Source organism: Plectropomus leopardus, chromosome 2, assembly GCF_008729295.1.
Source record: "Plectropomus leopardus isolate mb chromosome 2, YSFRI_Pleo_2.0, whole genome shotgun sequence".
Classification (NCBI taxonomy): Eukaryota; Metazoa; Chordata; class Actinopteri; order Perciformes; family Serranidae; genus Plectropomus; species Plectropomus leopardus.
The window spans coordinates 25,786,423-25,801,560 of record NC_056464.1 but is presented as its reverse complement, the minus strand read 5'-3'; the positions used below and the strand labels follow the sequence as shown (position 1 = coordinate 25,801,560).

General features: G+C 40.2%; 1 protein-coding gene across 1 annotated transcript in view; it reads right to left on the bottom strand.

The window, feature by feature from the left end:
* Positions 1-667: 667 nt before the first annotated feature.
* Positions 668-15,138, bottom strand: part of syn2b (synapsin IIb) — a 106,549-nt gene continuing 92,078 nt past the window's right edge. Inside the window, exons 9-13 of the mRNA XM_042506385.1 lie at positions 13,049-13,151; positions 8,745-8,921; positions 8,386-8,452; positions 3,092-3,911; positions 668-1,120 (exon numbers count right to left, since the gene is read on the bottom strand). Coding sequence (XP_042362319.1) covers positions 967-1,120; positions 3,092-3,911; positions 8,386-8,452; positions 8,745-8,921; positions 13,049-13,151 — 1,321 coding nt within the window. The 3' untranslated portion in view covers positions 668-966. The remainder of the gene's footprint in view (positions 1,121-3,091; positions 3,912-8,385; positions 8,453-8,744; positions 8,922-13,048; positions 13,152-15,138) is intronic.

Below are 15,138 nucleotides of genomic sequence, written 5' to 3'. Positions count from 1 at the left end.
AGGTCTGCACAGCTAACAAATGTAGCTGTGAATTGAAAACATGTTCACAATAAGGCTACAACATCTAGAGAGAGAGAGAGAAAGAGAGAGACTGAGAGAGAGAGAGAGAGAGAAAGAGGCAACGGAGGGCAAAACTCAACACTGATAGAGCTCCCTTCTGCTCCAAAAGTCACACCGAGCCACTTGGAGGAGCCATGCATAAGAATTGAACACAGATGAACGTACACATATTTCCGACTCCCTCACACGATGATGAACTTCAAGGCTTGTAGACAAAAAAGGGGGCCAGCAATGACAAACCCCGTGGTCGGTAGCCGGGGACCGGAGACACAATGGCTGGATTTACACAATTTTTTTTTTTTTACTCACATACTTTCACTTACTGACCAAAACTGACTCACTGTAGGGAAAACCATCAAATGTCATAAATCTATTAATTCTTTTCAAATGTGTATGAATCCAGCCTCTGAATGAAAGAGTTATGTCACTGACAACGATTGAAAAGTGCTACTTGATTTTTTTTTTCTATCATTGGCTTATCTCCATTTAAAGTTATCTGTGTTTATATTTATATACTGTATATATATAAATATATTATATATATTTGTACATTTTGTAATCTTGAATACTTTTTTATATACTTCAGAAAGAGTTCCTTAAAGTGTGCTCTGGGAAAAATAAATATTTTGTTATTCTATTCTATATCAATGACGTAACTCCTTCAGTCCAATTACTCTGGCACAGCATCATTCACTTCATATCCTTCCCAGCAGACCTCACTGTTACTAACACAGAGAAGCTGAAAGTGGAGGAGGAGAGGGACCGGGACAGAGGGAAAACAGTACAGTTAACACACAAAGTTTAATCTCAGACTGGTTCACATTTAATGTCAATCAAGTCATCACTGGCCAACGGTAAAAGGAAGGGGCCAGAATCAATAAGGGGCTGACTACGGTTCGGCTTTGTCTAGTCAGAAAAAAGGCTGGCGAAGGACTTTCGGAGGTTGCGAATGGTCTCGGCCTTTGCCTCGTCTTGGCCGTCGCCTCCGGAGCTCGAGACCCCGCGGAAGAAAGAGGAGTCGCTGAAGGCGTTGAAGGCATTGGTCAGGGACTGGGACTTACTGGGAAGGGAGGGGGAGGGGAAAAAGAGAGGGAGGAGAGCAAGTGGGCGAGGCGGGAGGGAAGGAAGGACGGGGTGCAGGGAGGAAGGAAGGTGAATGTTAATGGAGTAAAAGGAGAGGGAAATGTAAGGATATGAGACAAACAGGGAAATGTGTAAGAGGGCCAAAAAGTCACAAACACAGTATTTGTACAAAGATCTTTGAAAAACATTCCAAAATGTTAACAATGTACTAAAACCCCCACTATTTATTATATATAAACAGTATATGAACAAGTATTAGATTGTTTATAACAAATCATATTAAGCAGTTATAAGCAGATACAAGGACATTTGAACTGTTAATTGCATGTGGCAAACTCCAAGGCTGAAAAATGAAGCCGACGCTGAGGTGCCAAGAACTGCAGTTCCTCTAATGGCCACTTAAAGCTGACTCCAGAGGAGAATCATCCCCAAAGAGAATCCCAGTAATTTATCCTAAAACCTGGGTATCTGTTAGCATTTTAGCACTTCCGGTTGCCTCGTCTCAAAGCCAGTGGGTTTTTTGCATGGGTTTTTCATTAGAAGCCTTGAATAAGGTCTGTGGTTGAAATAAGCTGTGGAGACTTTCCCGTTTTGATAAAATGCGTCACTAAGTATCCCACTCACAAACTTTGAAGCTTTTGTTTGTCTTAAAAAAAGTGGGTGCTTACAGATCTGATTTTCTGCAGTGACCCAAAATCCAATGGAAAAAACCCATAGGCTTTATGACAAGGGAAGAAGGGTGATGCCAGCTTTTGCATTGGCCTACAGAAAAACGTCACGCCCCTGGGGTACTTTAGACTTTTGTGTTAAAATGCCCAACTTTACGGCAGAAATAACATGTTTACAGCCTGGTACAAAAAATGGATTTGGTCTCTACAGCTTATTTGCCCCTTCATGACAACTCTACTGAGGATCATTTTTATATAAATCAGCCGTTTACATTTTAAGGAGGCTTAAAGTTATGCATACTTAAGGGCAGGGCTGCTTGAGTTTCAGGCTAAAGGCCAAATAGTATCTGCACCTGGGTTCTGGGTTCATAGTTTGGGACCGCGTCATTCAGACCCTATGTGGACATCGGCAGTTTTGGTAACCCCACGGACTGCAGGCCTAGCAAGTTTGCCAACTGCACAATCTCCGATCTCTTGCTTCACACTTCAGTCCAGCCCAAAACGCTGCTGTCAAGCCAGCCGCAGCCGCCTCACCAAGGTTAGACTTGTTTTCAATTGAATATTCGACAGCAATTCATTACAGACCCAGCAGCATCGTTTAGTTTCACCTTCACCTGATGACAGCAACAGGAGCACCTCTCAGCCCTCCCATTTCCTGCCAGGTCCGACACAGACTGTCAATTATACTAATAGCTTGAGCATCCACGTTAAAACAGCTTTCCATGGATGTTCAATGTGGAATGTATTTCTGAGTCTTATCTGCGAGGCATTGCTACGGGGTGTTAGTCAGATCCCCGCCTCGCTCCTCCACAGCTCCAGCCTCTCGTCCAAATATGGTCACATCTAGCTCCAAAAAACTAAGATGGTGACACCTGCATCCCGACCAATGGTGGCACAGCGGTGGCGATCAGCTAACCATATTAATTAATCTTTTATACAGAACCCTTAAATAGACCTTATATCTGCTTACAACTGCTTCATCATAAACCTTGTTTTAAATGTTGATACACTGCTTATAATGATGAACACGAGCGGTTAAAACTACAAAAATGGATAATTTAATAATTTCAGCAGGTTACCTTTTGGACTGACACATTAAGAGACCATTTAAAAACAAACAAAAGCTACTGATTATTTTTGCAAATGATTTGAATTACACACATTATCTTTCTACAGAAGAACAGATTTTGATGTTAATTTTGCATCCTAAACACCAAGTGTGGCCCATTGAAATGCACGTCTTTGCATTCTCAACAGTGTGTTGATAATGCGGCTCTTACTTCAGCAGAGGATGGGTCTTTTGCTGGGATCCTGGCTGTTCTTCCACAGGGGCCTCTCCCTCAGCGGGGGCCGCGGCTGCTTCATCTGGGACGGGCTCGGGGTTTTGGGATGGAGAGGGCGGCTTGGCTTGGGGCTGAGCCTTGGCAGGAGACTGCACGTTAGTCGGGGACTGGCTGGCTTTGGCTGGGGACTGGACCTGTGCTGGGGCGGGGGCTGAGGCATCATCTGCGGCCTGAGTGGGTGCTGGGGCCTGGGCGGCGGGCTGGGGTTTGGGTGAAGCTTTGGGAGGAGGTGGGGTTTGTGGCTTTGGCTGGAGCTGGGGCTTTGAATTCCTGCGCACAGGAGGGATGGGCTTTGCAGGTGGTGTGGGTTTGGGGGGCAGCTCCTTTGGTTTGCCAGGGGATGGGGACGGGGAGCCCTGAGGCTGGGGCTTGGGCTGCTCTGTGGTCGGAGCTGAGGCTGAGGGAGAGGCCGGGGCCGGAGCCGAGGCTGGGGCTGCTGCTTTGGTTGGGGGAGAGCCTGGAGCTGCTGCGGCTGCTGCGGCTTTAGCTGGGGATGATGGTGAAGCTTTGGCCGGGGCTGGGGTGGAATCTGGGGCTGACTTTGCAACAGACGGGGCTCTCGTCATCGGGGGAGGCCTTGGCACTGGAGGCTTTGTGACCGAGGCGGCCCTCTGGACCGGGCCCTTCTGAGCCTGAGTTGGTTTCTGAGCTGGACCTGGACCAGGTTTCTGGGCCTGGCTGGGCTTTGGTACTGGTTCAGATGCCCTCTTGGCTGACTCTGATGATGTATCCACACTCTGTGATTTCACTGGTGCACCTAAAAGATTGAAAGATAGTTATATTACACATCCATGGCTTTATAACACATACACCCAAAAGAAAACAAAAAGCAAAGGGAGCCACCAGAATACAATGTTGGCGTTGTATGTTTATGAAAACTACAAATATGTTACATTTGTATGTTTCATACGTATGACGTAGTTCACATTAGACGCATATGAGCTGAGTTCCACATCAGGAGCAGGTTGCACCAACTGGTCTTTACTAAGCCCTGGTGGAACTGCTGAGTTAATCTCTGTTATTTATCTCTCTTTATTTATATAGTACCTTTAAAAACTGTTGTTTACAAAGTGCCTTGACAGACAAAGCAAAGTCAATAACTCAAGGAACAATAAAATAAACATCAACAAAATGCATATACAAAAGGTCAATTATAATAAAGCAAATAAAAGAAATATAAGTGATAAAATAGGCAGATCTCAAAAATAAAAAAATGAATTAAGTTTTAGAAAATACAAAAAATAAATGCAATAAAAGACGATAAAAATAGTATAAGAAATAACATAAGATAACCACATCTCATCAATGGGGATAAAACAAAGATAAGAAAATAAAAACAGATGAATAAGAGACAGAAGAACAAGTAAATATATTAAAATATGAAAAATGGAAACTAAAAGTGTCAATATACACAGTTTAATATATACAAATGTAACATATTGGTTGATTACAGAAACTTGAAATGCCAACATTTTTCTCTGGCTGCTGGGTTCAATACGAAACCACCATTATTTCTTAGTTCTTGCACCTGTTGTTAAAGTGCAGCAAATAGAAAACCAGTCGCCTGTAGCACTCACCAAAGACCAAAGCAGAACATGATACAGATAGAGAGCTTCAGTCTCCACATGCCCATTCACATAAAGACCTCTCACATTCATAAAAATCCTAACCAACTCATCTGTCAAGTACAGACTGGGGCAAAGCAGGCTCTGAATGTTCAGACTGCGGTGACCAGCAGGGGGCGGCAGATCAACGGTTAAGAGAAGGTGTGTGACTCCTCTGTCATGCCAAGTGTTGGTTGCTTTTATGCACAACAACTCACAACAATGTGACCGTTCGAAGGGAGTGTGGTGAGAAAATCAGAGGAAATAAAAGAGTTGGAGACGAGTTTGAAAGAAAGTAAAAAACAAAAGGTGAGATGAAACAACCAAGAGGCGATCAAATCATTCATTGATTCAAACACAGGCAGCAAAGCAACCTCTCATGCAGCACAAAGAGTGATTACACATGCTGAGTAGGAAGTGACTGGGCTGGGATGAGTTTCCAATGGCTGATAATTCACTTTCAACAATGCAGCATTATTGCTGGGTATGTAAATTAGATGCTAAAACCTCCACGAAAAGGTTTCTTTGAAGACAGCTTGGAAAGCGAATAATAATTTTTGTTACTGTATACATTTAGATATATGATCATGCATGATCACATGATAACAAACGCTAACAAACCTTGATGAAAATTCATCCCGGGCATTCTCAGAGAGTCATTACTGAGAGGCAGCTGCAGTAAATCTTACGTTTTACACGTTTGTCATAAAGCATCCCAACGGTTGCTTGGGACTCACGACAAATAAAAACCAAAGAAAATACCATTTGTAGAAAAACAGAATTTGTAAAAAGGTGACACACACACAATAATAATTTGCTTGGGTACAAACCTGTAATTATTTATTCCCTTTTTTTAAAAATTAAATATATATAGGTGCTGATGACTGCTTGCTATATATATATATATATATATATATATATATATATACACACACATATATATATATATCTCATCAGTTTGGAGACCCTCAGTCAACTTCAGATTGCTTCAAGTTGAGGATTTTTGTTTTTTTCTGTACAGTGTAGTTCTAGGAATGTTTTAGTCCCCAGATTTTGCTGCAGAGTGAGTGCTCTTGACTTTTGCATTACTCTTTGCAGCTACGGACATGCAGGCAGCGCCACAGAGGGAGCGAGAGAGAAGTGATGAATTTACAAACTTACGAAAATACTATGATACAGTCTCTGACTTTTGTTAAAATCTAGTGTCTGCAAAGAATGTTGTTGGACATTTGCGGTTTGTTGTAAGCGCAGTTAACCTGTTAGCGCTGTCACACTAAACTCCCCATGGTGCCCGTTCAAACCTTAAAACTTCAATCGTGTACAGCCCTATTTCTTTTTTTTTTTTTTACATTTGCTGCTACACAACTACAACTGCTATATTCAAACGGCAATAAACGAAAAAGATAATTTGTGAACAAAAATTATATTCCTTTGCCTCCTCTATCGCCTTGTTCTGCTTCTAATATTCTGAAAGTTTGTCCAGAGTTTATGATTAGTGATTGACATGATTGACAGCTGCTTTAGAGACCACTCGACTCTGACTGGTTGCTTTTGGTTTGATTCTTGCATATGCCAATTGAAGCAGTAGGGAGAGATGGAGGGACATGATTTTTTTTCACAGACTATCTGTCTCATGTAGTTCTTTTAGAATATAGTGACAGCTTCAGCAAATATGAGCCCAAGTTATTTTCAGTTAACAATTGTAGCTTTAAACTGTCTCTAAATCAGTCAGGAAGGATCAGAAGGCAGAGTCTAATACAGGGATACTCTCTTGCTTTGCCCAGAGGCAACTTTTACAAAATGACAAATGGCCAAGGGCCAGTTAAAAAACAAACATTAATAATGAATACATAAATAATTAGCCCAGGCTTCTGTCAATAAGGATCCACCCCGGCACTTTTTTTTTAAATAAACAAGCTCTTGTTTGATGTTTTTTTTAATGCACTCTGGCACCTTATTTAAATTCAAAGTACAAAAAAATCCCTGTGTGAACACGTTTATTTCACTGTGAATTAGAGAATGGATGACGGGCCACCAGCCTCACATTTAAGGGCTGTAAATTCGAGTATCGCTAGACTAATATTCGAAGCCAGATTATATGAAAATCAAATATCAGTAATTCAGTGATCTGGATCCAAGCAAATTAGGAAATGAACATGCAGAGAAAGAAAAGGATGCCTTTTTTCTTTGAGCCTTTTCATTAATCATGTAAGCAGTTTTTTTAATTGCCAAGAAAAATATGTATTGTGTACCGTGTAAAGCCACTTTGTCTTGTCTCAGGTATTATAACACAGAACAATGGAGGTTAATTTACAACCAAAAACAACACCGAGCAGTTATTCACAAAACATTCAGGTCTTGCAATGGGGGCCTTTGTTGCTTGAAGGAAAATTCGATCTTTATACCATAAACTGATTTGCCCCATTAAGATGTATTTAAAAGCATTAAATATGATTTAAAAGAGTTTACTGAGTCATAAATCACTATCATAAAAACGCAACTAAGTTGACCAACACTTGCACAGCGATCTTTAACGGCACTTTAAAGAGGTGATCTTACTTTCCGTATAAGAATGCACACGAACCAGACAGAACATCCATCCATAAATAATCTCATCTGCCACTGTGCAATCGTGTTTCACAGTGTTAAATTCTTGTCTTTGATCAGCAGCGTCGTTATTCAAATAAATTAAACTGTAATCCAATTTGCACATCTTAGCATCTCAACACTATCGGCACATGTTCATCTCTTAAAATTCCTGCAACACACGAAAAGCTGGCATCCCTAAAACAACCGGCACAAATATATTAAACACGACACGGAGTACCGGCCATATCCATGCAAAAAAAAAAAAGATAATCAACAAACATGCAAACACACATTAACAGAATATGGCTTTGTTAATTTACCATGTTATACGCTGTTTTACCACTCACTGCTTTAAGGAGGCACATTTAGTTGTAACACGTCAGCCCTGAGCACAGACATCACCACACTAACACAGACAATATGGCTGCCATTAAGCTGAACAGGCTGGCTAAATGCTCGGTATATTTGCACCTTAATTCAAGTCACAAGTTAAACAGAGAAAAGGCCGCAGATCAAACAGACAGCAGAGATCTTTTTCTTTACTTGGACAGTGTTACCTTCAAGGAACAGGAATAAGGATGAAGATAAAATACAATCTGCTCATAATCTAGTATATGTCTGAAATTCTTAGTCTTATTAAGAATTAGATGAGAAAATTGATACCACGCTCACATCTGCAGCCACAGCAAAGCAGCTGGTTAGCTTAGCACAAAGTTGGGACGCACTGCTTGCCTGGCTCTGTCCAAGATAACAAGTCTGACAGTAACTCTAATTAAAAGGTTATATCTTGGTTTCATTTCCTTTTTTATTTAAAAAAAATCTTCTTGTTAACCAACGTTAGAGAACTTTTCTGGGTGACTTTGGTTTTTCTGATGGCAGTGCTTATTTTGACACGGAAACTTTAACTGGATACTTTTATTTCAGAAAAATCTCTTCAAAGATCTTTGAGAGTGAACGGTCCCACGACTGTTTCCTAGACATGCTTTGGCCCTACAGTGGCAGCACTTGTATTACAATGAAGAACAGTGTTCAGACAACCTTGAGGCTGAGGGCGCTGGCCCGAGGTCCTGTTTGGATCTGCCAGTCCTTCCTTAAGAGCAGCACTCTGGGAGAGAGTGAGGGGGCGGGGGAAAGACAGAGAGAAAGAAAAACAAAGAGAGAGGGAGCGAGAGGGGAAGAAAGGCAAACATGGTTAAGCAGGTTCTGGTAAAGAATGAGCAGCAAACTGTAAAGGGCTACAACAAAGTGATTTTCCTGCAGACATTAATCTCTTGGATTTCTTTCCTTATACTCACAAGGAGCACAGAAGCAGCTGCTGTGTGAGCATGAGTCATTGCAGGTATTTATTAGGCTAATCCATCACAAATACACAGGCTTGATTTTCACACGGCCTCTACCTGTTGGGGCTGCACAGTAGTTGGCTTCTGGCCTTGAGGGGAGCGAGCAGGTGAACGAGAAGCACTAGATGACCTGGTTGACAGAACCTGGTTCATCTTAGCCAGCACCACCTCCGAGATGAGCTGGCGGTCCTCGGCCTGGTGATCACCAATCAGCTGCATAGATGAACCCACAACCTGGACAGAGACGACACAGACAATGACTCAAAAAATGTGCGGCTGAAAAGCTGAAAATGTTACATGACTTAAATGTTGTTGATCCAGACTGGATAAGAAAGTCATGACAGACAAACAATAGCTCCCTGATGGGGTTGTAGGAATGCAGATATATATATGTATATATATTTGGTTTTGGTTTATATGGGTTGGGGTTTTATAAGGGGTCAACAGATTATCAGCCTTGATGATTATTTGGGCCGATATTTGTCATTTTGCTGATTATCTGTATTGGCATTTTATTTGACTGATTGTGGATAAAATTAATTAATTAAAAAGTGCAAAGAAAGTGACAGCATGGGAGGAACTTTTACTTTGTAAAACATCAGGGAACTATTTTTATTCATTAATTATTTTAATTTATATTTAAATTTTTACTTGACTTTATAAAAAATATCAAATACTTTAAGTATTTGATATTGAACATTTCAGTTTTTATTTGCTAAAGGCATTTAAAGTTTTGTGTTGGACTTTGTTCAAATTATAAATAGTGACAGAAAGATTTTCATTTTTATAGTAAATGCATATTGGTTCCAAATATCGGTTATTGGTCTCGTTAACTATTAATATCAGCCCTGATAAACCAATACTGATAGACTCCTAGTTTTAATATATACTGTCAAAGAGATTTTGTCCAAAAGATATGACAAGAACACAGTTCAGATGTTTTGTAGTGGGGTTGTATGAAGTATTTATCTATTGTCAGTGTATTTAAAACTCTGAATGGCAGTCAGCACGCTCCCAGTTTGGAGAAACAAGCATGCCGTGGAAGCGAAATAATGTACTGCTGTGGAAGGGGAGCAGCAGCAGCAAAACATATGTTAGCTACCTAAAAAAATCTATATCATTCTAGGTGAAGACTTGCCTGACGTCATAGAGTACTGCCAACTTGTTATACTTCATTTTCATCTTCAATTTGACTTTACATCCACTCTATCTGGTTTCCGTCTGGAAGGGAGCTTTGACTCTCCCTAACCAGTCAAGAGAAACTAACATATCTTTCTGAATTTGTCATGGGCTGGCAAAATATAGTGAATTTAAAAAAAATCCAACTACAATAAGGCTCGAGCATTTTCTGATAAATGCGCTGTATGTACATAGCACTTTTTAAATTGTATAGCTGTCACTACTTCATCTACAGTGATTGATTACTAGTTGACAAAAGCATTTGCCTCAGTAGCTGCGGACCAGAAAAGACTGAAGACAGAGAAATACTTTGTGTAATATGTGGTCACACTGATATACTACAGTAATGTTAGACGTTTTCGATAGAGGATGAATTTCCTGTGGGAAATGAGCAACCTTGATTGATTAGTCTGTGTTACCGTGCGACAATGATGAAAAAAAAAAACCCTTAAAACACCAAAGTCACACAGTAACACAAACAAACTTTCTGGTCGAGGCAGCGGTGGACCGGCAGCTCTCGTGTTCAGCGATGTTAAATTGCTATTTATTTCAATGAAGTCTGGTGGCTCTAAGAAGCTTTGTCAAATGGCGTGCTAAAGCAATACAAACACTAATTATACTAATTATACTGTTTTTGTGTGGCTGAAATATGTTTTGATGCTGCCCTTGTCAACAGCAGTACATTGCTTAACTTCCGTGGCAGTGTTTCTGCTGGTTTCTTCAAACTGGGGGTGTGCTGACGGACATCTACTGTATGTAATTCACTGACAACGAGTAAGTACCTCATACAACCCCACTTTAAAAAAACCCAACTGCCACATAAATCTATGAAACATATGGTAATGTATTATGGCATATGAAATGGTCATCATCTTTATTTTCAGTAACCCACATGTTTTATCATTGTGGCAGTCAGGCTGCTGCTGAGTAAGAAAAAAGATATTATGTTGAAATCCATGTAAACGGATATCCACTCAACAATTTCACTGCATCATTATAAAAACCAGAGCACTTTTCCAGTGGTGATGACTCATGGAGAGACATGTTTTTCACATCTTTCCCACTTTAGTATCTAATCTACCTTCCACTGAACTACTGCATATTTCATTCTACCAGTCCGCCTACTTCAGAGTGTAAGTGGGATGTTTAGAAACATTGCTTGGATACCACAGTGACCGGGTGTGGGTGTCATTGTGGCTCCTGTATCATCTCCCTCTTTAGCGTCAGACTGTCTCACTGGGATTTGTTATCGTAATTGTCCAAACTTTGTCATGCCTCACCCCTCCACTTATTGTCCTCCTCGAGTTTCCTGCTCCTGCCAGTCGTCTGTTGTCCTCAGCTACCTGTCTCACCTGTTTACTCTGTATAAGCATGTCTGCTGAATCTCTTTGTCTGTTTTGACTGCCTGCCCACGACCAACTGTAAGCTTGTTTATTGACTTTCAAACAGAGCAAACTGTGCAGTATCACTGTCTACATTTTTGTCCAGCCACTCATTCCCAGCTGCCAGGATTTGGGCAAAAGTTGACCTGTCTTACCCGGCTTCTTCCACCGAGGAGGTCTGAGCTGACCCACACCATTGAGTGTCTCCGTACTTGCTGCCAAAATGCATCCAGATAGAAGCAGCTCTCTCTATAGCACTCCATCTTGTGTCCTACAAACCCTGGCTTGTAAAGTTGCTCCCTGCACTGGCAGAAATCTTAACCACTAAACAGCCCATCCTGTGGCCAAATTAGTCCCTGCTGCAGATCCTGAATCTCAAAATTCTTCTCGAGTCTCTTTCTATCTCTTTTTTATTACTTCCAGAGCTTTCCTTTTGACCAGCTTACTGCTTACCACCCTGTAAGGTAGCTGCTGCCTGCCCTTCTGAAAGGCATCCTGCCGATGCCTTCTTGAGTTAGAGCCAAGATCAGTCATAGGTTTTTCATATTCTGGCATTTAAATCAACTCAAGGCTCCTGAGAGTAATTTCCATTGGTTCCAGGGATCATTCTTCGGTCTCTACACTGCCCATCACTCTGGTGTCTTGACTGCTCAGCACTTCTGAGTTTACCCTGTCATCCACCCTTGCAGTCTTTAAGCTGGCCTGGAATCCACTTTCCTTCATGTCCAGAGGCCCTGTTCCTCTATCACAGTCTTTTATTTGTTTCTTCCTTTGAGCCTGATCTCTCTATCTACAGATACCAATATGAATATGAAAACAAAAACTTTGTCTACAAGGAGAACATTTTCCCTTGATTTCACCATAACACATGCCATAAAGACGTACATAAAAACGTGACGTACATAAAAATTGAATCTATATCGTAATAATATGGGCTGCTCTGTCCACATAGATGTGGTCTTCAATATTCTGAAGTGAATATTTGACCAACAGAGGAACATAGAACATGATATAAGAAACTCTAACACCTATTACACCTTCACACAAAGGCTCAAGGCCTGGCTTTTGGAAAATCAGATGTGAACATTTGTAATCAACACTGTGAATTGTTTTCTAAAACACTACTGTTGTTATTCTGGCTAACCTGCTGTTAAGTTGCTGTTTGTGTTCTGCCTGTTGCCAGGCAGCAAGCTTTGCATGGGTATGCGTGAAATATCAATTTTTTTGACAACCTGCCTAAACTTGTGTTACATGGCCTGCCTGTGTTTTAGTGCATACCAACATATTGTTACCCCCTAACTGCATCTTTTAACGTTTTATTAAGGTCTACGTTATGACTTTTGTATTTTATTTCTGTTTCTGTCTATTGCTGTTTCTTGTTGCTGTTGCTGCTCTTCGTGTCTGCATGTTACACTTAGTGTGTCATGACTTCATGTTGTGCGCATGGCAATTCAAAGGTAAAACACCATGTTGTTGCTGTGCTACTGTTTTGTACTGTTGCTCTACTGTTTCTTGTCGCTTCGTATTGCTTATGTTCTGTCTTGGAAGTTCCTGTTAGTTATAGCTGTTGCTGTTGCTATGGCATCGTACTGCCGTTGTTATGTGAATTTGATCATTTTACTGATTTCAAAACATTTTGCCAAAGGATGACGGTTGAAAATGAGCCTGATGGCTATAACTGACACATTTACAAAAATTCTGATTAATGTGTTGTGGCCTTATAAATTAAATTAATGAAATTGAATTAAATTAAATCGTTCCTTCAATCCCTCCCCTACCATCCTTGTGTGTTTTCCTTACCTCAGTGATGTAGTCGTTACCATCCTTGCCACAGATGGCTTTGACGGCACAGATATCCAACCCTCCGAAGATGTCTGAGCAGGTATCAACCCACAGCTTATACCTGTCACAGAGAGAAGGTGGAATAAGAAGAGTCATAATCTGTTTATAGGAATATATATATCTATAAAATACACACAGGGTACCATTGCTGTATGCACAATAATTGTTTTCCAGTTATTGTTCAGATGGCAGTTGAGGTGAGTTGAGAAGTTTTGCAGGTATTTAACTTTTTTGTATGAAATGAAATGAATGAAAACACTACTTCTCTTGTCGTACATCATCTTGCTTAGCTTAGTAAAAAAAAAAAAGTTTTGTACTGTACTTGCACACACCTTGATCAATAATATTGAATTGTATATCACTTCTGGACAGTAAGTCAGTGCAAATGCTGCTCTTCAGGGCATTTATCCCGACAGTAAACCTGTAACAGAACCTCTCTAGCTCGAGGCCATGTTGGCTGCTGCAGTCAATAAAGGTGCTATCATTGGGTGTGAAGCACTCCACTGAGTTACTGTCTGGAAAAATGAACAAAATAAAACTAGGGAAAATACAGACACATCAATACTAACCAAAGGGACAATGTAGCTGTTAGTAGGGAAGGTACTTTTTTCTGCAAAATAATTCTTCGCCCATGTTTGAAATCTATGTACTGATCTCTGTTATTAGCTGTCACACATTAAGAGTAGCTTTAGCTGTTTTTAGTTTTTTCTGGTTTCACATTATTCAGTTCAGTTCAAAATATTTTATTTGTCCACATGGGGCAATTTTCAGAGACATGTAGAGTAAATAAGACAATATAGGTCATTTAAAAAACATGTAGAAAATGCAAGGAAAGCTACACACATTATGATAAAAGTATAACAAAATAAATTCAAAAGTAAGCTGTACAAATAAAGCTGATAACACAGTAATGATAGTTATAATACTGCAAAGTATGCTGTGCACATTGTTATAATGATGATATTAGAGTGATAATGATAATATGGTGCAAAAGCTGCAAGACAATGAAAATAAGATTGCCGCAAAAATAAGAAGCACACATTTATAACAACGATAATATAAGAATAACAGGGAAAAAAAGGTGTATACATTTATGAAATATACTGATATGAGAATGATGAGTGCAGAAAATAAGCCATACATATTATGATAATAATAAAAGAATGATGATATAATGATGATGATCATTATATCAATGATAATACTGCAAACCAAATTTCCCCTGGAGGGATAATAAAGCTCTCTGATCTGATCTCTGATCTATAATACAGTTTACACAGTATACATATATACGTAGTAGTTCTTTAATGCCGGGGTCTTCAACAGGGGGTCCGTGAATCCTTAGGGGGTACTCAGAGTAACTCGAGAGGGACTACCAAATTATTGTTTAGATAATGAACTAGCAAATGCTAAATCACTGTTGCAGTTATCCCTAACGGCGAGGTGAACTAATAAGCAAACACCTGTGTACTATTGAAATATATTGTCCAATTAGCTGAATTATTATTCCATGTGTATGGATGTTCTTATGAGCCACAATGGATCATTGTGTGATCTGACACACAGACTCTGACACACTGTGGACATCAAAAACCATCGGTGAAAGTGAAGAGGATGATGCTAACGTACCCAGCCATGCAACAACTGCTGCTGGCTGAGCAGCTACAGACACAAAAGTGCAAACAAAAGAAAACCTAAAAATATTCACGAATAAACTGAAGTGCAACTCGGTCTTATTCGGTACATCCAGTAGGGGGTCCCTTCTCCATCTCTTTTTGAGCTAAGGGGTCCTTAACCTTTAAAAAGTTAATGAACCCTGCTATAATGTCTAAGTGCATGATACTGTGAACACAGATACATAGCAGCATCAGTCTAAGCCATATACAAGACAGTGTGTGGGAGAGTAGTGTTCAGTGCGTGGCAGTTAGGTGACTCAGTGATTGACAAGATTGACTCTGATGAGGCAAAGTGGTGAATACCTCATTCTGTTAGGGCTTGTGTAAGTGGCAGTGTCTGGAGAGTTCAAATGTTAGAAAACTGAGCTAAGA